Consider the following 23,743-nt stretch of genomic DNA (forward strand, 5'->3'; position numbering starts at 1 on the left):
CAAAGTGGGAGACCTGAAAGCAAGGCCAGTTTGGCAGATGAAGGCTTGAAACTTCCAACCTGCATGCCTTGATCACTAGGAATAGATATAGGTGCCATTACAGACCCATCTTAGAGATGGGTGCTTTCCCAAGAGTTAGGTGAAGAAGTCTCTAAAGGGAAATGCTTATTCCACATTTCCTTCACACTAATTATTAAAAAGAGTGGTCACTCAGGATCTACCTGATCTCAAGCTGCTTTATAAAGCAATATAGATGCAGTTTAACCCTTCCCACACAGAGAACACACAACTGGGCATCTTACCTGGGGACACACAGCCTATTAGGCACAAGGATGTTTATTAACTAGTTATCATTGTGGACAGTCTCAGTACTCCCAGCTAATGCAATCTTAAAATCTTAAGAAGAAAACCAATGTACTAAATACTGTGAAGTTCCTATTTTAATATAGAAGAGATACGGTATTTACCTGTACATATTTTTCAATAGTTTTTAGCACTTCCATGTTGAACTGTTTGACAGGAATAGCTGACAGGTCCATATAGCTGAGAAGACTGTAGATCATCTGCAAGAGGGACTGCTGCATGCTGGGAAGACCCTTTTCTAGAAGCTGTTAAAAAACGTAGAGTGATTATAACTAAATTGTGAGACCTTCTTCCCTAAGGGAAAAGTTATTAGTTTCATGAATACCACTTTTGTTGTTAATCTCTCCTCACCCACTCATTTTGCAATAGCATTTTACAAACATTTTACAAGTGATGATAATAAAAGTGTGAAATAAAACAGAGCTTTATGATGAGAGCCAAATGCCAACCTGTTTTGATAATGAAACGTAGCTTCTATATGCGCTTGCCCTAACTTATCCAGAAAACAAAGTCTACAGTTGAGTTAACTGGAAGGTAATATCCACACATTAATAAGGTAAGTACATCCAATAAAAACAGGGGAGTATCTTTATATTTCTGCCTTTGCTGAAAGTCAAGGAGAAAAAAAAGAAAATATGCCAAAGAAACAAAACTACCACTATTCAGACACCAATATATATTTATCCAAACATACTTCATTGCCACTGCTCGCTAGCTGTAACTGCCAAGGAAACACTTTCTGCTAAGGAGAAGATGGAGTCCCTGGGGTCTCTTTTTATACACAGTAATACAAAGAGGGGCTTGATCTAGATCCCGGAACCTTGGAACACCTGAATGTATATACTGGAATACCACAACGAAACTTGGAAACAGAACTGTGCTCAAACATATACATGACTAATTCAGGATCCATACAGACAGACATGTTATGTTTGCATGTGGGTGAAAGAGCTGGACGTTTCCTGGAAGGTAGCACACTCTTTCATTGCTGACAGCTACTGTCCCTCCCCACAAATTTCAGAGGCAGTTAAATGTTAGTGCTAAAGGTTACCAGGAGCTTCAAGATTAGAATCTTTCTTACATTCAGACCAACAAAATATTCTTCTAGCACTGATTAGAAGATCTAGAACATTACTTTAAAAAGACTTCACAGTGTCTCATGTCATTAGTCTTCCGCAAGACAAAAATGCCACCTGTTACTCAAGAGGACAATGGTAATTCACTAGATTCCCTCACTGCCCTGAATGACCTGAATGGCATTTTACTGAACGACAATGTTTCATGCCAGCTGAAGTGAACTGCTCAGGTAATGCAGACTATGTAATCCCACTAAGTATCTTTCATCAGTAAAAAGGAGCAGTAAGTAGTGACTCATAAAGCAAGGTGGGCAAGCTCTGCTATAGCGCAATAGATAGAACTTGCCATGCTTTATCCATTCCTCTACAAAAAGACAGCAGGAAGTTTTGAAATTCAAGTTTCTACAAGGTAAGCAGCTACAGTCCATGAATACATTTACTGAGAGATAAATGTGCTTAGCAATTTTTCAAAACAGGATTACAGGCTTTTTCTATTCCGTTAGGATCTCGATTCTGTCCTCATACATTGTTTCATATTATCCAGTACATCAGCTGGTACATCACTTAAGCATGAAATAAAGGATAGCAAGAAGTAATCTGGGTGAGAGGAGGAAATTCTGTGTTCTCAAACAGAGGTTGTTGCATCAGATAATCACTTTTTTGAAAAGGAAAATGTATTCTTTTTGGTAATAGTGAGATTTTCTCCTCTGTAACTGGTGAGAAAACTGTTCTAGAAAAGCTTCCAATTTCCGTTCAGTTTGGTATAAGTTTGTCGTCATCAGAGTCATTTGGCTTAAAAAGCTCTTTCTCCCTAAACTTTATAAACATGTGTGGACTATGTCAGTTTTTATGTTGATGTAATTAATGCATTTGGTTTTTGATAATTCAAGTGTATTTGAACACATCATGAATTTCTCACGACTACTGAAGTGTGGTAAAGAATAGCAACATTAAAACTCATTTAAAACAGAAAGAATTCCTTGGCTATGATGAGTAACAAAACCAGCAGCAAGGTGGGAGTTCAGATAACACATCATTCAGATCAGTGAATTCCAGGTCAAAGTAGTTCCACTGCATTTACAAAATGAAATTGTAACTATTCTCAGCCTTTGACTCTGGTTCCTATGAACTGTTTTGAAAACCTGTAGATTCCTCTCTTGGGTATCTCTCTGTATTAGCTCAGTTTCCTAAAGCAGCTGTCAACTAGAAAGCTGGTGGAAAGCAAAGCCTTCTACTCCAAGGATTGCCAGGGCTGCCTGCTGCTGATTGAATGACTGCTGCCTTTGTCTCTCCAAATCTGACAGCACTTCTCAGTATACATTTATCAGGCAAAGAAACATCTTCCTTGTGCATTGAGATGAGAATACAGAAAGTATCTCACAAGCCACTTCCAGTTGACAAGATACCATTGGGATAATACCTGATCTAGGATGTGCTTTCCCTTGCAAGGCAGATGCTTTAACTTCTAGTGATTCCTTGGCTTTGAAGGGTTTATTAATGTTCATGTGTCCATCACAGGCAGTTCTCTAACAAGGAGGAGTGAAGAAGTACACTGCTATCACTGTATGCATCCTGTCCCTTCTCCTGCATTGACTATTTCAGCCTAAGAATGATACCAGTCTTAACAAATTACTAGTTTAATACAAGGCCCGTGCTAACTCAGATATGCTTCTGGAATGATTGTAGTCTCAGCTATAAGGTTGACTTTTAAACACTAATATGCAAACACTAATATGCAAAAACTGAACATAAAATCACAGCAGACTTTTAGCTATTGTCCTGTATGCTGATTTTTGTAGCAAAGGTTCATAATTCTACTGCACTGTTAAACAATGATTTTTCCTCATCTGTAAACTGACATCCCTCAGTATTTGCCCCGATGAAATTTCTCATTTTCCATGGCTGTAGCTGTAGAACTGATTAGGGAGCACTGCTTGTCACTGCAAGGTTTGGATATTATTGAAATGTCTCATTTTAAGCCATAAGGCTCATATCCCTACAGCTGACAAGCAATTACCTGCCATCAAACAGATCAAATGAAATTTCTTGTCTGAATGGCAGTAATTGAGGCTTTTGCCTTTTGCTGAGAGCATTTGTTCTCACGGTTGTAATAACTTGTGGCAGAAAGACCCCTCCTGAAGGCGAACCCACGTGTGTGGAGGTGTCACCGTTGCAACATGGATTTACATTTTTATTTCTAAGCTCTGTACGTTTCCCAGTACCCTACAGGCTCAATCACTGGGGACTGAGTCAGGATTGTTATAGCATAGGCTTTATAACCAGCAGGTATAACATTCAACTGGAGGTTGCCCACTGGGGCTCATAACCCATTCAGTTGTACATATTTACTGTATATCCCACAACTGGTTTATAGGAGATAGCAGAACATTGTTTATGCTGCTCCGTGGATCAGCTAATGAGAAAAGGAGAAAAACATCCTGAACGCTGGAAAAGTCTTTTCATGGCTATACAGCAGGCTGAATAAGATTGATTGTTGTCCCTTGCTACTCTTCCAGACTGGCAGCTACCCTGTGCCCACGCAAACACTCCTGAGACATGACTCAACAGAGCTGCAGTCAATGTAAATATGGAGAAAGGAAGTTGTGCTTACTACTCTGTCATCCTGTGATGATGGTGTTGCCTGAGGAATGTGCCTTAATTATGGTCAAAAACCTGCTTGACTTGCTGCTCATATAGTAGTACCCTGATGCTAAACTACATTAAAGGGGAAGTGCCTAGGACCATCTTAAGGGGAATGGAGATAACATTCAACAGCTTTTGTGGAGATGCAGCAACGCCAAGAATTGTGCATACAACACTGAAGGTAAAACAGAGGGGCAGATGCTTTCCTAAGGCTGAGAAAACAAAGGAGAAAGAGCTTAGACCTTGGTATTTATAGCATTTGTTTATTAGAAATTCAAGTTTGCCAATGAATGAGATAATTAATTCTGGAGGAATCAGAGTTGGCATGTTTGAAGAGCTAATAGCTTTTCAGAGTCCCTGGGTTAGAAAACAGAAAAATCTTAGGTTCTTGGTTTAGTTTCTAGCAGAAGAGTCATGGCTTTCACCATCAGTCAAGATCTGACACTGTTAGAGCTCTCATATGCAAACATGGTGATTAACTGCAACCTGAGAGAGATTGCCAGGCTTGCCCTGAAGTCCGAGTGAGGGTGTGCAGCCTGGCCTCTCTGAAAATATGTGAACAGTCAGTATAAGAAATGTCTGCTGACTCTTCTCAAACTTTCTGACAGAGAACCTGCCTATAAGAAACATTAATTTCTTACAGTAAATCTGTTTCTTTCTGCTAGTTCTGCTCTTTACTCTTCATTTTCAGTAACAGCTACAAAGAGCCCCCATTAATATCCCAGAATTCAGCTCTTTGGGTTGTTAGGCAAGAGAAAGGCTAAAACTGCAAGAAGTCTCTGAAAACTTACCTCAGACAAATAGGTAACCATATTCAAAGTAATATCAGCAAATGCTTCGTGAAGGTAACGGCAAACCACATTTACCCAGGTAGCACAGTCCCTTGTGTAGCTGTGTGTTTTATAAAGGGTCATGACATGTGCAAGATTTGATAGCTTTGGGTTCTTTTCCTCCAAACAAACCTAATTAAATATAAATTTCAAAACACATTAAGAACAAAGCAATTGCATTTTAAAGATTTCAAGATGTACGAAAGAGTAAACAACTTTCATACCTGTGCAATCCTTTCAGCTACGTCTTTGCAAAACTGGTTTGGATTCTCAAAATGCTGAATTAAATGGGGCAGAAGACACAAAACATTCAGTGGAAATCCTAGAAGAGGAAAGAACAGAATGGATATTCCTGACGGTAAGAGTCACAGCAATCTTTAAGACGGTATTTTTGGGGCAGGTCACAGTTTATGTATTACAATATCCATCAACTCACACAGATCACTGTCAAATTGTTCACACCACTGCCACAACGCATTTGTCTTAAATGGAGACTTAACTTGAAAATCCATTCTATCAATTAGGCACCAATAAGTTATAAAGCATGAACCTACTTCTGCAAACAGTTATGCCACAGAAACAGGTATTTACAGGATAAAATATCTCACAGAAGTATATTCCTTATTCTTGCTACAGGGTATTTTTATCTTTTCCACTCTGCAGTCTTAATATCAGTGACTTTTTGGCCACTGCTGCTCAAACGCATGAAGAAATTAAGTGATAAACAAACAGCTGTTTTAGTCAGGCTGTTAGACACAGTTCCCATTTTTTTACAATGCTCAAGTAATAATAGGAATAAATCAAAATGCAGATGTAAGCCATCAAATGGAACTTCTCAAACGTGTGGTTCCAAAGCTAGTAGATGGCTCCTGCACGAAGAGCCAGCCCGTCATCAGCACATGGGCTCAGCCAAGAGCAAGGATTCAGCTCTTTTGCACCAGCCCATAACTGGGTCATGACTGCCACTGATTGTAATGCAGAGCTGTAACACAGTCTGCTCCAGTTCACGTGGAAGCTGAGGTCTTAGTATCAAAATTATTGTAACCAGAAACCAGAAGCAATATGTTTTTTGGAAAAGAATCTGGACTTACAAAAATAACCTTCTAATCATTTGTGATCATTTTGTACAATAAAACGTGGGGCCCAAGTTAGGAGCAAAATTTCTCTAGGCTTCCTCTATACTCGGAGAGGGCCTCATAAAGCCTCTCCTTGAAATCCTCGAGGGACAGGGAGCATCAACACAGGTGCTTACAGAGGGACAGGCTGTTCACTGCATTCTTACCTGTACTGTCAATATGTGCACTGCTAGGAAAAATCCCACAAAGCACTAATTTAAATCATCTAATCTGTAATATTCTGAAAATAATTCAATGGAAAAAGTGGAAAAAATAGGCTATATAGAGTTTGTCTTATTCATTGTTACTTTTAACAGCACTCAGAAAATGTATAAGCTGCTAAGCCCTAAAAGTGAATTGTTAAATACATGACTGCACTCCTCTAAAGCCTTACTGTGCAATAGATTCACTCTTCAGAAACATGCTGTGTTGTTATGAAACTTCCAAAAAGCACATGAATCCAAACTATGACTACTTTATATTAGAAGACAAAGTGCTATTTTTGGTTTTATGCAGGTCGCCTAATGAGGTCTGGCATCAAAAATAACAGCAACAGAAACTGAAAGATTGAAAAATATATTTTTACCTATGGCTTGAGAGGAATCCACCATGGATATTCGAGACACTGGTGTGAGCAAACTGAAGAGTTGTAGTGTGAGATCAGTAGTAGTAAGGGAGGTAAATCCTTTCAGGAGCAGCTGCTGAAGCCCTGAGAAGTCTGCCCACTTCAGCTGCCCTTGCAACTTCTCTAACTTTTCCCGGTTTTCGGCTTTATCCAGTGGTAAATGAGCTAGAAGTTTATTCAGTAACCGCAACGCCATTAGATACTCAAACTCAAAATCAGACTCCATCAAAGCCACAGCAACCCAGAAGATAGTGGCCAGTAGGTTGGTTGGATTGTTAATATGGGATGGGTCAGTGAGACTGTCCTTTAGAGAAGATGAACTTCTGGTTTTAGAGGAGAGGCCTTGCTGGGTGCATGCCTGAATTCTGTCTAGAGTGGCACTGCGAGGTGGATCTGAGGACTTGTCCACATCTCCAAACTTTTTGGGTACAGAGAAGCTCCTCTGGTGCCTGCTTCGTTCAGCAGTGGCTGTGTTACTGCCCGCGGGATTGACATTCAGTTGGCCCGTGCTTTTCCTGTTTGCAGTCAGCTTGGTGCTGGATGTTAAATCTGGCGAAGACGAACTGAACCCAAAACAAAGAACATACATACATTGTAAAGTGTGAATGCACAGCTTGAATCCTGTGAATACTGGATGCATATACTTAACAAAATGTAAATAAACACTTAAACAGAAAAAGTAAATCAGCAAACTGTCTACTGCATCTTGCCTTTTTTATTCCAGAAGTTCTCACAGACATGATAGAAGTAAGATTCACATGGCACAACACCAAATTATAACAGGAAAACCCATAGTGTAGACAGGTCTAAGTGACATGGGGATAGTAGAGACAGAGATGTGAATGAACTTTTAGAAGTGTCCATAAAAAGGGGCAGTGGTAGAACTGAAAGCTGTCTGTCTTTAAAATGCCTTCATCAGTGAAGAAACCTCAACAGCAGGCAGGAAAAATACACGATGGCTTAAGGAACAATGTGAAGAAATGTAGGAATTAAAAATACTGTATATTAAGCAGAACAACCAGTAAGCCACATTACTCTCAGAAGACCTGCCACACGGCTGCCAAAGTTCTCCTTGCTAGTACATGTCCTTCAGAAACCTTGTCACCGCTTCCCTCTGCCTGAATTCTAATAGCTCTTGAAGACAGTGTACAGAAAGCGGAGGTGTTTCAATTCCAGTGATTTATGCCTCCTTATAAACTACCATGTGATGATTCAGACACTCCCTGTCGATTATCTGTACAGATGAACACGCTGTGTTGATATATGTAAGGAAAGCTTGTGCTTTCATAGAATCAAAGAATCATCAGGGTTGGAAGGAGCTCTACGATCACCTGTCCCAACCATCAGCCCATCCCCACCATGCCCCTAATCTAGACCCCTCAGTGCCACACCTCCATGTTTCCTACACACCTCCAGGGATGCTGACTCCACCACCTCCCTGGATAGACTGCTCCAATGCTTTACCACTCTACCTGAGGATAATTTTTTCCTAATAACCAATCTGAATGATAGTCCCTGTGTTTTTTATCCTGTAGGTAAAGCTGGGTAACTTAATGCTAACTTTCCCAAACATGTCCCCAATTCTGTTCTTGCTAAAAGGAGCACAACAGACATTAGTTTTCCCTCAGTACTGCTAATAGCTGTGTTACAGAAATAACCCGAATTTTCCCTTAATGCACAGTTGTCTGCTTCAAGGCCATCAGTCTCAGAAAGATGGTCTAAGCCGTTAGCAAAATCAGTATGGGAAAAAAACTGAGAATAACATGATCTATGAAACCAATATTCTAAACCACAACTTTTTTTTATAGATATGTTTTAAAGTATATGGTACAAAAACACAAAGTGCAAAAAAGATAATATTTTTCTAGGATATTTAAATAAATTATAGCCTAGAGGCAACATGACAGAATTTACAATGCACTGGAGAGTTCCATTAGTTCTATCAGCAGTATTTCAGCTATTGCAGAGTCTGGCTGTGATATGCTCTTAGTCAAGTGATTGTGAAGGCTGAAAATGGACCCAATCGTATCAAAAATCATTTTATGCTGTCAGGTTACAAAACCACACACTTTCTATCATGAGTCACTGAAAAAGAAAGACATGCTTAGTTGAAGCAGGCTCTTACCGAGATAACACTGTCAAAAGATCACTGTTCTTCAAACAATCAGACAGATTATCCACCGCAGCTTCCAAAGTAAGTAGTGCTTCCATTACATACCCCTATCAATGCATGAGATTAGTCATTTCAACAAGAAAATCATGAATATTCAATAATATTTAGTTCATAAAATAAAGTTACCCATTAAAAATAATTTCTCCTGAAAATAGAACAACATTCACACCAGCGCCATTATCCTGAACATTAAAATGTCACTAGAAGCGTGTTTTATTTTCTGCCTCTGACTGATCTATGAAGGCATGCAAGAAAAGCACATATCTCATCAGGGGACCAGTAATGGCATACTGAACCTCTGACTTTGCAGGTCACTGGTTTAAATTCCATGCAAGCCACTGTGACAGAATACTAGTGTCATCTGGTGGCAGTTTTATTACCTACGTAAAATATGGAAGTAACGTCAGGCTATTTCCTATTAAGAGCTAGCAGTTCTCTTTGTGTAAGTCATGAATCTCTTAACAAATAGGCTCTGCCTGTAAGACTGCAGGAGAGAAAAGTCTATTTAGCTAAACTGAGTGAACATCTCAGTTCACTGAGGGAAGACTGGATCAAGTTAGGTCAGTGTAAGTTTTGCATTGTTATGGATGCTGTGGATTTCTTTATTCAATAAGATTTAAACATCTGAGGAATGAGGCGGTGGCTATTCCATGCTGTGGGATTTCATTAGTAGATGGGATGATTGGCTTCTTGAGCACAACTTAATGATGTGAAAAGAGAAAAATGGCCATCATGAAATTTTTTCAGTGACATTTACTGTCTTCTAGGTGCTTCACAAGACTGTAACAGCCTAAAGTGGGCTTTGAGTATATTTAATTTCAGTAAATTCAGAGGAACCCTTTTTAAGGCCACACCGCGTAGCTTGCATCACTTGACTCCCACACACCTTATTAAAACTGTATTTTTAAATTAAATGTACCTTCAAATCAATGGTGCTAGGAAGAATTATCTATACATGTACCTGAATCTCATCTCCATGCTCTCCAATAACTTCCACCAATCTTGACAGAAGGTCAGACAATGCGTGTGCAGAAAGGGGCTGTTTTAGGGCCCTGAATATCTGGAAAGAGCGACCTGCGTAGTGTCTTGAAGAGCTTGAAAGAGCTGTTTGTAAAGCAACCTCACTCAGATGCTGCTCCAAATGAAAACCTAAGCAGAAGAGCAGTAGGTCAGTTTTCTTGAATTTTTCGCAGACTTTGCTGTGGATCATACACAGGCTGAACTAACACTGGGGAGGACATACATTCTAGTGCACCCTAAAGAGCCCCTAAGAAACAGGGATGCAGAAATATACTGTTTGGGGAAGTTTTTCCACTTTTACATTTCTTCCACATAGAATGTAAGAAAATAAACTTCGCAAATCCAAAATTCTCAGTCTGGAAGTGTTTTGCTCAGAAAAAAAAAATAAATTGCATTTTTCATCTGATTTTGAGCTTTTTTTACAATTCTTAGACAAACTTTGAAGCCACATGCCATTCTTAGCAGCAGCAATAAAAACATTCCCAGACTGAAAGCCAAGCTGAATTAGAAGTCTTTCTATGAGCCTCATTAGCTTTGGATAAGATCTTTAAACATTAATATAAATAAAAATACAAATACCAACTTTGAATTCTGCTTTGATATTGGAAGATATTTAATTAGTGACTGTGTTGGTATTCAAATTATGTTCGGTACATTTCCTATGCTCCAAAAGCATGATAAATGAAAACTAAAATATACTGGCTAGAACAAATTATTACAGGACATTTACTTAGTAACTGCAGTCTATTTCACTAAAAGGACATATAGGAGCTTTTATTTGGTAAATGAATCATCCGAATGGCTTTCTACCAGTAGTTCTGAAGGAATTCAAAGTAATTCTTTCATACGTCATTCAGTGTTTTTTAGACATACAATATATTGTGCTTTGGCGCAAGCAGATCTACTAAATCACAGTAGATAAACACTCTGCATGATCCTGAGAGGATGTTCTTTTAGATATGAAAGCAAAAAAGTATTTCTACCTGACTTGGAATCTTTAAATACAGATACAACGTGACGCAGAAAATTAGTAAGCTGTTCGGCACTCTTGGTGTTCTGATTTTTAGGTGTGATATCTTCATGGCACCACAGTGGACCAAAAGCCCTTAAAGAAATACATAACAATGTGCAAAATTGTTTTGAGTCATCTGAAATAAATGTAACCAGTTAAAATACAAAAACTGTAAATTCAATCAGATATTTCCTGGGCCACAATCTGGAAACTATGCAACTGAACAAGATGGGTATGAACAAGATACAAGTAAATAACTATACTTGCGCTATATTATACAAAACCTCTCACTTAAGGTATATGCCAAACCATTTAGACAGCAGCATAAACAAATCCCTGTTTCTCAATTTGCTATCGTGCCTGGGATGTGCCAGCTGCAGTCAGCAGTTAGTATTAGTTTCACCATGGCCTTTCACTATGCCTTGTGTACCTCCTGTCTACTTGTCTTTTTCCATTAGTTCACTGTTGAACATAACAGTATCAGTCAATTAAACATTTTATTCCTGTCAGGCAAGACTTTTTTATCACGTTCCTGACATTGTCATGCTTTTAAGTACCTACCTACTACTTCAGGTATCAATAAAAGAGGAACAGGAATCTGTAATTACTATACAAGCTCAGTCATTTTCCTTTGAATCCTTTAAATTGCTACAGACAATTGTAGAGAAGACATAAAAAGATGCATTTTGAGTACAAATGTAACTTCTGCTTATCTCCACTACCTGGTAGTCAGAAACTCGATTAATTTGTTTGCTTTCTCATCTGTTTCAGCAGCAGTGTCCATGTCCTCAACCTCTTGTGTAATCTGGGGGAGATTTCCACTGCTGCCTCCCAGACTGATACTGGAGGAGGTGGAGCTGGAACTCAAGCCGGAGTCTGGCACCGGAGAGGACTGGTGTTCCCGCAGAAAGTCAAATCCACCTGCCAGCAGAAAGGGAGGAGATAAAGATGGAATGCACTGTTGGGCCAGTGTTACAGATGAACACATGCACACCAAGCAGCTCTTTTCAGAGCTTCTGTGGGGAAACACGGGAGAAACCTGCAGAATATAACAGCCCTCAAATAACGATGACAGTGAAAATGGCAGTGTTTTAACTGTGCAGAATCCACTGCAAAATGAAGAATATCAAAGTCAAGATAGTTTTTTCTTTTACTGCTCAAGGACTACAGTACTCAACAAACAAATGTTTCCTGGCATTTACATTTGGAACCATGCCTTTTTGTAAAACTGATTTTGAAGTTAGCTAAGTACATGAAAAATTCAGCTCATTTCCCTGGACTAGCTGGACACTGTAAAGCACTCTGTAGGATGGACTTCTCAGGACAATTATAATGTCCCAATGTTACATATATAATAGAAATGAAGACACAATGTTTGACTACATGTAAAGACTGGACTATTCATATTCAATATTTTCAGCATTAAGGTTAAACAAGTAAGTTTTCAAGTGAATAAGTTAAATAAGTGGCAAGTTTTCAGTCTCCTAGATAGAAAACTTCCACACAACTTCAGAGCTGGAATCAGAAACTAAGACCTATTTTCTTAAGGTTAGATTGCTAGTCATCTTATGCTGTATGTACTGCATAAGAAAAACTGGCTTTGTGAGAAGACAGGGAGCAGGAAGGTCCTCTGTACTGACAGTATACATAGGTCACTCCAGAAGTCATGGTTCTTATTTATTCCTAAGGAAACTATGACAGATAGAAAGAGCACAATAACCCTATTTATAGAGCAAATTCTAAACTACAAAACATTATTTTTCAACACAGTCACCACTGTTAGCTATGCATTTTCACCAGCGATGAACAAGAGACTGCTTGCAAACCTTGTAAAAATCTGCATGGATGTCTGGAATGCACCACCCACCACCTCATTGTGCTCACATCCACTGTTTGGTCTCCATAAACATTCAGCAAGCATCAATGAATGTCAGTGGGTGTCTTTTTCTTCATGGAAGAATTCAGTCACACGTCTTTGTTTCTTATGCACTTCCATGTCAGATGTCATTCTGTCAGACTGTCCCTATGCTGCCATTTGTTGCTCACTCAGAGTCTCTTAATTTAGTTGTCTGACACTAAGTGGAATGAACCTCAGATGAAACATTCTAATTTAGGATTCTTTGCTGTGGCTGCTCATCCACATTTTGGTTCTTTATATTAGCTGATCAAAAAGAATCCAGACACAAAGTGTTGAAAACCTTTTGTGACACAAGAGGCCAAGACACAGAGTACTAACCATGTTTTTCAGAGATAGGAATGAAAATAGCGTTTCATTTTGGCAGAAAAGCAGTAACACCTTAATGTAAGAATTATAGTCTGTACTTAAAAATGCACAGGCATGTATTGGAAAAGAGATATACATAAGTCATTTGGGAAGTTCATATGTGAGCTAATTTTGCATAGAATTTATTCAGACTGAAAAGGCCAAAAAGGCCAAACTAATGGAGTAAACTAGAATGTGTATACTGACTTCCCTGGCCTCATTATCTGAAAGCCAATCCTTTGTAGCCCATCCAAAAGAATAATCAGTTCTCAATATTCTTTATAAACTGAAGGTATTTACTACTTTTGGCTAAATTCCCAAAGAACCACAGAAACACCACTGATCTGAACTTTCCACTTCTCAATGTATCGTAACGTTCTTCACTATCTCCCAGATAATGAATCCCACCTCCATAACTCTACTCTGGTTCTGTGACTCTTTCAAACCTCAACACTATGCAACACAAATAAATGTCATATTAAATATACTGTCATATTAAATGACAGCAGTAAGCTTCCTGCTTTCAACAAACTGCTCCCAAGCAATCCCTTAAATGCAGGTAAACCGCTAAAAGTTAATAGGACATTAATTTCAGAGAGATATGAAGTAAGTCTAGTAAAGCAGAAACAGATTTCAGAACAGAAATGAAGTGCACCTGTGGTATAAGGGAGGGTTTATAGCATGTCAGATTTATCTTAAGAATGGAAAATCTGAGCTGCATATTCCAGCTGTTTTTCCTGCACTGGAAACATTTCTTCTTTGCTTTTTTCCCTTTTCTTTAAGATTGAGGACTGATTGCCCTTATATAAAGCATTCCTGGCTCCATGAAGGGAAAATTAGGAATTCATTAGCCATATTTATGTTTAGAACTCTACATTATATATTTTGCTTTATGTAGACAGCTTTCTCACTATCATGAGAAGTTATTTAATAATAATTTGGGTGCGGTTCACATGGAATTAATACTAGTTGAAACTTTTTGGATTTGCTACTTTACTACTTAGATTTATCAAAACAGTTACATTTTAGGAAATCAGGCTTTATATTGTACTATCAGAAAACTCTCAGTACAATGCAGTGTTCTTTCTCTCCTCTTTGATCTTTGTTACCTGTATAAAGATATTCAGGTAGGTATGCTGGCTGTACTGTCAGAGTCTTGGTCTCATTCATCTCTCTGGTCTGAAGAAGCACTGATGCGATAGCTTGATAGTTGCTATTGCAAGACAATGCAATCAGAAGGTGAAGCAGTAATTTCTTACTGTGTTCAAAGACCTCAGGGCGGTAATGGTCAAGACCTAGAAGGAAAGGTCACAGCAATCACTGAATATGAAGCAATAATAAACAAGTTCACATTCCAGAAATAGCAAAAATTCCAAGGCAGTTCATGGTAACCGTGCAAACAAACAAGATGCAAGACACAGCTACTTCTGATTTTACTTCAGAGGTCTGCGTATGTGCCAGACAGAGATTCAACTCAGAAGATACAAAATAATGCATTGCAGTATATCTTTATGCATTATGTCTCGATGCAGCATTAACTCGCTATTGCCAGAAAACCTCCAAAGAGGAGAGCTTTCTGATGGTGGTCATATCTACCTTGCTATATCAGAGTAACTTGCTTCCCTGCACAGAGGTCAGTTTTAAAACTGTAAGAGGTAAATGCTGGTTTATAGGAAAGGAACTGACAGTCAAAACTCCCTGAAAAAGAATTCCACTTACTAGCAAGACAGAATGGGAAATAAATCATCGCTTCAGGGTGCAGAACTGAAACTGAAGGTGTAGTATTGAAAGACCCTGATCTTCTCGGCACTGTTGCTGTTTGCATGCTCCCAGATGTTAACACAACCGGAATAAATCATACATCACCAACATAAAGGAAGCAGGTTTTCATAAAATTAGCCACGTTGCATGGTAATAAACATTTTTTCAATTCTTTTTCAGTATCTTACATGGTATTTATAAAAACTTTCTTGCACTTTAGTGCTGAATATTTGAGTTGTTTTCTTCTCCTACTCTTCATATGACATACTCCTCTTTAAAAAGCAGCTTCTTCACTCAGAGTGGCAGCAGCCAACAAGCCTTTCAAGTCAAGTGTCTTCTTGTTGGTTCTTGTTTGGCCTGAAAAAATGCAGCTGCTCATATTGCCATACTCTGATTCATGTGTGTTCAGCTCCTCTTATCATCTCTTTGGAGATCCTGTGATTCTGCCTCACCCATCTGCCCATAGCCTCCTCCAAAAGAAGCACTGCTAACCTTTCCATTACTTTTTCAGCTTCTTTATGTCTCTGCTTCTATTCTCCTTTCTCCATTCATCTGCCAGGAGGTAATGATTTAACATACACTTTCAGGCGTGAAAAGAGTACAAGTTATCTTGGTTGGAGATAACTTTTGTATTTGGCAATAGTTGTGACTGAAGAACACTTAACCTCTAAAATTATATACAAATATTGACACATACGAAATGAGAAGTTCTTTGTCCTTCTGTGGTGCCAGGCCATTCTCTAATTTGGAGGAGTGTCTGAGAGGGTACAACTCTGCGGCTTGGACATGTTTCCATGGTAAAGTAGCCTTGCTGGCTCATCTAACTTCACACTGGTTGCAGAAGAGTTGAACAGCAGTGCTTGTCACACACTCCTGACATAGACAGGTTCACACCAGCAGTCAGCCTTCACTGCTAGTACTACATACCACCCAGCAGCATATTAAACACATCCATCATAGAATTATTTCACTACAGTATTGCCCCAATCTTCCGGATACACGGAAGACAAAGGCTCTCCAGATAATCACCATACTATTTTCAGGATCCTTTTCAGTCAGCTGCACCTGCCCACTCACATTCCAACAGGACAGAAACACTCCATTTTCAAATCATATTCATATCTGTGGCTAACACATTTAGCATCGCTTCATTATACCATCACAACAGAGCTCAACTAAAAACTACAAAAATTTTTCTTTATAACAGCTCTTGTGAAACTGAATTTGAAGCCTGGAGGCTATGATGTCATTTTAGCCACTGCTTTGCTTTCACATTTGACTTCAATTTCACATTTAAGAATTGAGACCTCTCAGCCAAGGGACTGTCTCAAAAGGTATTCAAAACGTCTGCTTGTTTCTCACCAAATACTGCAGTGTTGAAACATTACTGCATGAAATAAACAGTAATGACATTTTAACAACAAATTACTAATATTCTAACCATGTTTCTGCACATATTCCCTGATGTCTCCTTGCAGCTCTCTTAACTGAAGTAACCACCCTGCTGCATTCTATTTCTGTTCTATTTTTTTTTCTTCTGAGAACTTCTAACTCCAAATACTAGTTACAGAAACTTGTTTCAAACCATACTAAAGAGGTTGTTTCATCATTTAACGGTTATTCATTTGATTCACACACTTGTACATTTCTTATTCAGCTTCCTCTTATACTTGAAAGGTTGACACCAACATAAAAAGAAAAAAAAAATGTTATGGGCAGCCAAAAGATGGAATTGAACTTTTATGTGAGGAATACATGAGCAATGTCTCAATGCGAATGACCTGGGAAGTCTTACTTCTTCTGTGTTTACTGAAATATGTTCTGAAACCATTGTAAAAATACACAATATTTGAGTATTTGATGAATTTGACGCATTTAAAAAAAAAAAAAAGCACAAAAAAACTCACAAAAAAAATTACAATAGAACAGTTGATAACAGAGTAACAGAAAAGGAGAATGAAGTATCTTCTTCAGCTGTATACTAAAGTATATCACACATATTCTATCACTGTGCTCTAAACTCCCAGCTTAATTTTTATCACCTGATGGACAGCAGACCCCTCCCACACGTTGCCTGTGAGCAAGCTGGGTGGTAATTATGGTGAAGAAATGAAAAGTGGACTACAGTCTCCAGATTTATTTTATAAATCTCCAGCTGTGTTGATTGGTGAAAAGCAGTAGGCTTTGTAACACTAAATGCTCCTGTGAGCTACAAAAATAGGCCATGAAGTTTTCATAATATTAAGTGGTAGGATAAGGAATGCATCACTCTCTAGTTTAATTGGGTTATGGTCAGGAATAGACGCAGCAGTGAGAGAAAAGGAGTGCCTCTAAGCTCAGGTAAGTAACAGGAAACATAATAAAGTATTCCGTTAAGAGCTGAATTAATGAAGCTTGCTTTCCAGTCATCCATGTCCTACCTTCACTGTCTCTGCAATGCATTCATCTCGATTTTCTTACATAATACTTTTGCAAAGACAAGAGATGGCACTTACGTCTGTTATCCACGTCTGAGGCGTGTACAGACGGGCCAGCTGCCCATGACAAATAAAAATACACAAAGCCTGAGTTTCATGTGCCTTTCTCCTAGGTGTGTTCTACGTTTACTACAGATGTTTTAGGGAGTTGATCATCTTCAAACTTCTATCTGTCTTTCAAGTTTTTAAAATATTTTTTTTTTTAGGAAATAATAAAAAAAAATTCCACAACTCCACAGCTTTTTTCTTTTTTCATTCAGCTGGTCTTACCTAAAAAGAGAGCATGTAGCAACAGAGGGAGGTGAAGGGCCCAGTCTTCTCTTACGCTGTGGTCCACTACCATCTCAGTCATGAAGATGACAGCAATATTGCACCTGGAAATTAAATCACTGGATCAGTTTGGGACTTCTTGGAGATGGGAAAAAAATCGATGTGACAACTATTATTTCAGAAGAAATTAAATCTCAACATTGTAACATGCAGTACTACACACTTCCAAATGTGCGGTATTTCTCAATATGATTCATGTTGAAGTAACTTAGTTACAGTATTAAGCAAGTAAGTATCCATTACTAAAAAGATCAGTTAGTGTTAATATAAATGATGTAAAAGAGGAATTTCATAATACACACAGCCCAGTTAGAACAACAGATCAAGGAGAAAAAGGTGCTGTGAATAACAGCCAAACAGGATCAGGAAAGACAAATTTCCCTTTTCTCTTTTTTGGCTTCAGTTGCTTCAGTTTGACTCTTAGAGCGATGTCCTATACTGTAAATAGATTTTCTGGTACCAATCTGGCTGGTACAGCCTTTACTGTATTTTAACATCAAGGTGCAGGAACTCAGCAGAAATTAAAGATTCATTTTTTAGATGATCTGAGTGGTTTTGGCGAATGAGAAAATGCTCACCTATGAAGGGGTCCTCGGGGTGTGATAGTTTCTGGGAGGTAGTCTACAAGTGGTGCCCAACATCCTCCATTGTACGGCATAGGCAGGGGATGTGGTTGTTTAGTTTCAACAATATTCAGTAGCCAGCTCGTATATGGAGAAACAGGGTCATCTGCATAGAAAAGTATTAAAACAGGGTTCAGAAAAACCAAGTCCAGTCAATAATCCTGAAGAAATAATAAAAGAGTTTACACTAACGCATCCGTTCAGCTGTTTGGAATAATGTGATAAGATGACATTAGGTTTGCAAATTCCAGTGTTCAATAACAAGTGATGCATTTTTAATCCCTCTTTCACGCTGCTGGAAATTAAGCACATTCCAGGCAGACAGTACTGAATTGTACATGCTGCAGCTGAATCCCTGCTGTCACTTAGTAGCTTTGGATCCAGATCACAAACCAACAAGCAACAGACTTTCCCTTCAAAAATGAGAGGAAAGTTCAGCCAAGAAGATGTTGTCGGAAGCCATCTGCTGCAAGGAGCTGCGTGCCAGCGACACATTCCTGCAACTCCCCACCAGCAGCACCCTGCTGAGTGATGATACAAAGGCAGAAATAAAGCGTCCCAGATTAGGAAAGAGATACAAGGAATATAAAAATCATCCTCAGTAGGGTTTTAGTCACTGAATTTCTGAAATACATGTTTAATTTTGCTTCAGTAGGTGCCGTACTTTAATAAACAATAGGATTTTTATTCCACCTGCTTATTGCAATGATAGTCCAGTAAGTTGTTTCCACCTCTCTGTCTTTTCTCAGCTGCGCACAGCTGTGCTCATCTATCTTGCGTTTTATTCCCTTTCACTCTTCTCGACTTTCCCATTAGTCAGTTTTTAATTCTCAGGTCTGGCAGTCTGCAGTACAACACCATGGAAAGCATTCTCTTGAGAAATACTTAACCATTGTCCCTTATGAATTTACAGTGAAAATGTTATTTTTTGCTTGGTTGTGTTGTTGTTACACTTCATTTCAGGTAGCTTTGAAACTCTCACCACTCTCCCCAGACTTTTAATTTTACAGCATGTACCTTTGTTGGCTTTGCCACAGGACACACTGTTTTGTTGTCTCGAGAAGTACCACAGCCAGATTTTCTATTAAACACCACTTAGTGGTTTTGACAAAATATCACCAGCTTTCCAGCTCTTCAGCAGCTCTTCAATACAGAACCTACTCCTGCAATTGGTACTTTATTATTCCCATTCTTCAGCCCCCGTCTTCCAAGGGACCTTTTAATTCTTTATGATTTATACCTCCACTTGTTTCTCTCATCTTCTGGAGGATGATTTATTATTTATAGATAAAGCAGAATAAAGTGCCTTGATAAAGTAGCAAAGTACAGCAAGTGCACTTACTCATCTTATGAGGATTAACCAGAAAATATTTGCCAAATGCTTTTCACATAAAAGTACTGCACAGTTACTATTCATAACCACCAGATTAAGTGTTTCACATAAAACTACTTCATAAAATCCACACTAAGATGTAGTTCCTCACTTACTTTTTCATGGGTTTATGTAGTGGACTTAGGAAAAGAAAGAAGCATTTTGGACCTTAACACAACATCTTCCCCTGAACAAGAGAGTCCCTGTCTTGGAGGAAAGTGTTTCCTATTTCTATCTTCAGCAGTGCATGTACGCTCAAGTAGACTGGAGGGGAGGGAGGCCATACCACCAAATCCCTTGTAGCCCAGACTGCTTGCCCAATGGAGCAAGTCACACTTTGTTAATGAAGGCTGCACTCCTTATATTCCAGCTTAACAAATGATACAAGAATTACTTTCTATTCAGAGATTTATATACAGAGATCTATAAACTCAGTAGCTCAGTGAAAAGAATTTCATTTTACATCTAGGTGTTAAAATGTTTGTGGAAAGAACCCCTGTTCCTATAAGGTCTGCAGGTGCAGGCAGGAATAATCATTTCAGCAGTGGTTGGAGGAGAAGTTCCAAAAGACCCAAAGAAAATTCCAGCATTTTAATTCTTTTCATTACCGAAAGCCCTTGTCAAAACAGCTACTTGTAAGGAATGTTCTGATAATATAAACATTTTCTGTTTTGAAAGGTTGCTCATGCAGATCAGATTAGTGCTGGTACTCCAATTAACATCTGCTGAAGAAATTTAATAACTGCAGCACTCAAAGACAATTATGAGAACCAGATAAATGTAGTAAAACTCAATGAGTTTAATACGTGGAACACTTCTTATGTGTATTTAAATACTGTAGAATGCAGTATTTTGTAAATACTGTACTTCCTAATTATCAACAATTGTTACTGATACAGTTAAAATCAACCTGTTTCAGTGTTTTGCAGAAAAGTACCAACCCTAGCTGGTGTCCTTAGCATCAAGGAAACACATTATGGCCTCTATATTATTTCACCTGACTCAACTATGACAGAAATGAATGTTTATAAGAAAGTCTTGCCTTTATACATTTGCTTAGGTCCTAACTGAACTCTATAGATTGGCTTCTTTATGATTCACTTGAGAAATCAGATTATTCAAATGGAAAATATGTAATTCAATAGTTGATGGAAATATCTTGGTTTTCTATGGAATCTCTGCTGAGCCTCAAAGGTCTGTTTACAGTCTACTCAACAGAAACACACAATGAAGAACAACTGTGCTCAGGAGCTTTATTTCATTTCCCAGCTATCAGAGTTTTACATATTGTAGTTAAATATTGGTTGCAGACAGCTAAGAAAGGAAAGGCTCTGTTTTGGAAGTTACTAAATCCTTTCTTCATGCTCATACAATAGTACTTGAATTGGAGGGAAATGGTGGTAAGGGAGCAATTCAAATTACTTGCTGCAATGCTCTGGGATGTTTTTCACCTTGCTATGTACAGTTTAGTGTTTTACTGACAGGAGAATTCTCTGTTACTGCCTTCAGTGAAGTTCTTTTGCCTTTAAGTGTGTTTGACTGAAGTTAAACAAAGGAAATAAATGAGGTATGAAGGTAAAACAGGGACACACTCTTCATGCTGATGCTACATTGCTGTTTACACAGAAGTCAAACAGAGAGCCTCCCACTGTCAGAAGAATGTTTTCCTCTCCCACCAAACAACAGAACTTTAATCAAAGTGAGTAACAGAACTTACTTTTGTCATCATCGTAAGATCCTCCGGAGCTGTTACTGTACCTTGATTCTAGTCGAGTATGTGCTCTGACTACGTTACTGAACCTTCAAATACAAGAAAAATCTTCATTAAAAACATACTGACACAAAACATCTGGGCTGTATGTATGTGCTTACTTTACAAAGAAAACACTTCCTCATGCATTTGCTTTTATATGGGAGTAGACAGAAATTTGAACACAATGTTATTTTCAAAGAAATAAGCCAATAATTGACTGAATAGTCCAATGTCAAGCCCACATAATTATCAAAGCAACAAGAATGGAAGCAGATAATCTTTTGATAGGATAATCCAGCAACTGCAAGAGCATGTCAAGCAGAGTTGTCATGGAATATTAAAGACAGAACAAACTGTTTGCAACTGTCCTCAAATCTGCCAAACACTTCCTTCATCTGCCAATGCTGTCAGCATTATCAGGCCTGAAGTGGCAGTGAGAGGAGCCTTGCTGAGGGCTCACACCAGTGATGATGTAAAATATGATGGTTTATGCAAAGGTAGGAAATTAACTGTGTCAAAAGAACTTTATTAAACAAAAGAAGCTTGAAGGTTCTCTCCTCAACATTCAATACAATTTCTTACTAATGATGTGCACACATACTGAGGCCATTTAATTATCCATTCATATATTGTAATATTTCAGAATCAGACTGTCTCATTAGGAAACAATAAAGTCTCTTTGGAGGTGACAAAAATGCATCATAAGTCATCTTAATTTTGCTGTCTTTCCAGTATCTGGTTCTCCTGTATTTTAATATGTACTCTCAAATATGTACAAACTGACAAAAACTGATATATTTATCCGGCATGTCTAAAATGAGGGAAAAAATAAAAGCAGAATGAAATTAAGGAAAAAAACTGGAGAAATACGTAGAGTGAAACTCTGATATGAAACAAATGAAGAATACAGGCCATAGAAACAGACTGAGAGCAGGGCAGATTTTTTAAACACTCTGAAACTCTCTAACACAGAGAGTGATATTACAAACATGATTCACTATGTAAGATGACAGGCATTGAGATAATATTATACTATCTGTCAAAAACTTAAACCTAACAACTAAAGGTAATGCAATGTTATCCTGTTAATCTCTGCTACAGCAATATTATCCTGTTAATCGCTGCTATAACCCAAGACGGTTCTGAACTTGTATGTACAAAAGAGGCACTTCAAAGGCCTTTCAGACTTTCATTTAACATTATATTGCTTCAACATAAAAATAGCCACATGTTTTGTGTTATTCCAAAAGTACCAACATTAATGAGATTAGTTGGTTTACAATCTTTTACTTTCTGTAAACTTTATTTAATACGCCTTGGACGTTCTAAGACTGACAGTTTAGTTGAGAAGTACGGATGCATTTACCATTACTGCCATCTTTAACAATGTAAATGACAGCAAGGAATTCTAACAAATCATTTCACATTATTATTATCTGAGTTTTATCATACAGATTCTGACAGATTTAACTATCAAAACCCTTCTTTTTTCTAATTCACATAAGCAACACTGAAAACATGTTAGATTTGAAGTAACAGGAAATGAAATTTATTCTGAAATTTAATCTGTCTGCAATTCAACTAAAAAGAGATCTAAATCTAACACTACACACACAAACATGCACACATACAGTGCACAGTCTGAAGGACAGGAATATTCCCTCATGTAACTGTTTCTGTACCATGAAGCCTGAACCTTTGAAAGGTAGACTGGACTGTTGAAGTGATACTAGTCACTATCAGGAGCAACAGGCTAATGTAATATTAATACACTTATTAATAAGTGCCATTAGAATTAATTCAAAGTTCTCTTACAAAAATAATTGTGTTTAAATGAGAGAAAAAATATGCCTCTGCTTGATTATCAGATAGGCTTCATGATAAGGAGCTAGGAGATATGGTTTAGGGGTATGGTAAAGGGAGGACAGTTGGACTAGATGATCTTATAGGTCATTTCCAACCTTGTGATTCTATGATTTTATGTTTTGCATTTACTCCTTCATCGTTTGACAGCATGTACTATATGCAGTAAAAGACTGAGCATATGGTTTCTAAGCAAAATGTGTTACATCATTTTCATCTGCAAAACCCTTTGTCTGGAAAAATGGAGCTATCATGAACACAAATCTACAAACTGAATTTTTGTGTGTGAAATAAAAAGGTATGATCTAACCTGATTTTTAATAAATACTTCAATATATATCATTTAATACAGACTCATTGAATTTCTTTCTCCTTCATAGGTAATTCTTAGGAAAACATGATCCAAACAGCACAATTTTTTCAGTGTAGGTTTAACAGATGTTC

General features: G+C 38.0%; 1 protein-coding gene across 5 annotated transcripts in view; it reads right to left on the reverse strand.

Annotated features, from left to right (window-relative positions):
• FRY (FRY microtubule binding protein) overlaps positions 1 to 23,743 on the reverse strand; it is a 164,521-nt gene that overhangs the window by 32,676 nt on the left and 108,102 nt on the right. For all 5 annotated transcript variants that reach the window (XM_032442142.1, XM_015852021.2, XM_015852019.2 and 2 more), the window contains 12 exons: positions 21,401 to 21,483; positions 18,267 to 18,417; positions 17,629 to 17,732; positions 14,230 to 14,415; positions 11,580 to 11,778; positions 10,829 to 10,950; positions 9,787 to 9,974; positions 8,778 to 8,872; positions 6,614 to 7,215; positions 5,137 to 5,234; positions 4,874 to 5,044; positions 468 to 608 (listed from right to left, as the gene is read on the reverse strand). In XM_032442142.1, coding sequence (XP_032298033.1) covers positions 468 to 608; positions 4,874 to 5,044; positions 5,137 to 5,234; positions 6,614 to 7,215; positions 8,778 to 8,872; positions 9,787 to 9,974; positions 10,829 to 10,950; positions 11,580 to 11,778; positions 14,230 to 14,415; positions 17,629 to 17,732; positions 18,267 to 18,417; positions 21,401 to 21,483 — 2,140 coding nt within the window. The remainder of the gene's footprint in view (positions 1 to 467; positions 609 to 4,873; positions 5,045 to 5,136; positions 5,235 to 6,613; positions 7,216 to 8,777; positions 8,873 to 9,786; positions 9,975 to 10,828; positions 10,951 to 11,579; positions 11,779 to 14,229; positions 14,416 to 17,628; positions 17,733 to 18,266; positions 18,418 to 21,400; positions 21,484 to 23,743) is intronic.

The sequence above is a fragment of the Coturnix japonica genome, chromosome 1 (assembly GCF_001577835.2).
Source record: "Coturnix japonica isolate 7356 chromosome 1, Coturnix japonica 2.1, whole genome shotgun sequence".
In the NCBI taxonomy this organism is placed as follows: domain Eukaryota; kingdom Metazoa; phylum Chordata; class Aves; order Galliformes; family Phasianidae; genus Coturnix; species Coturnix japonica.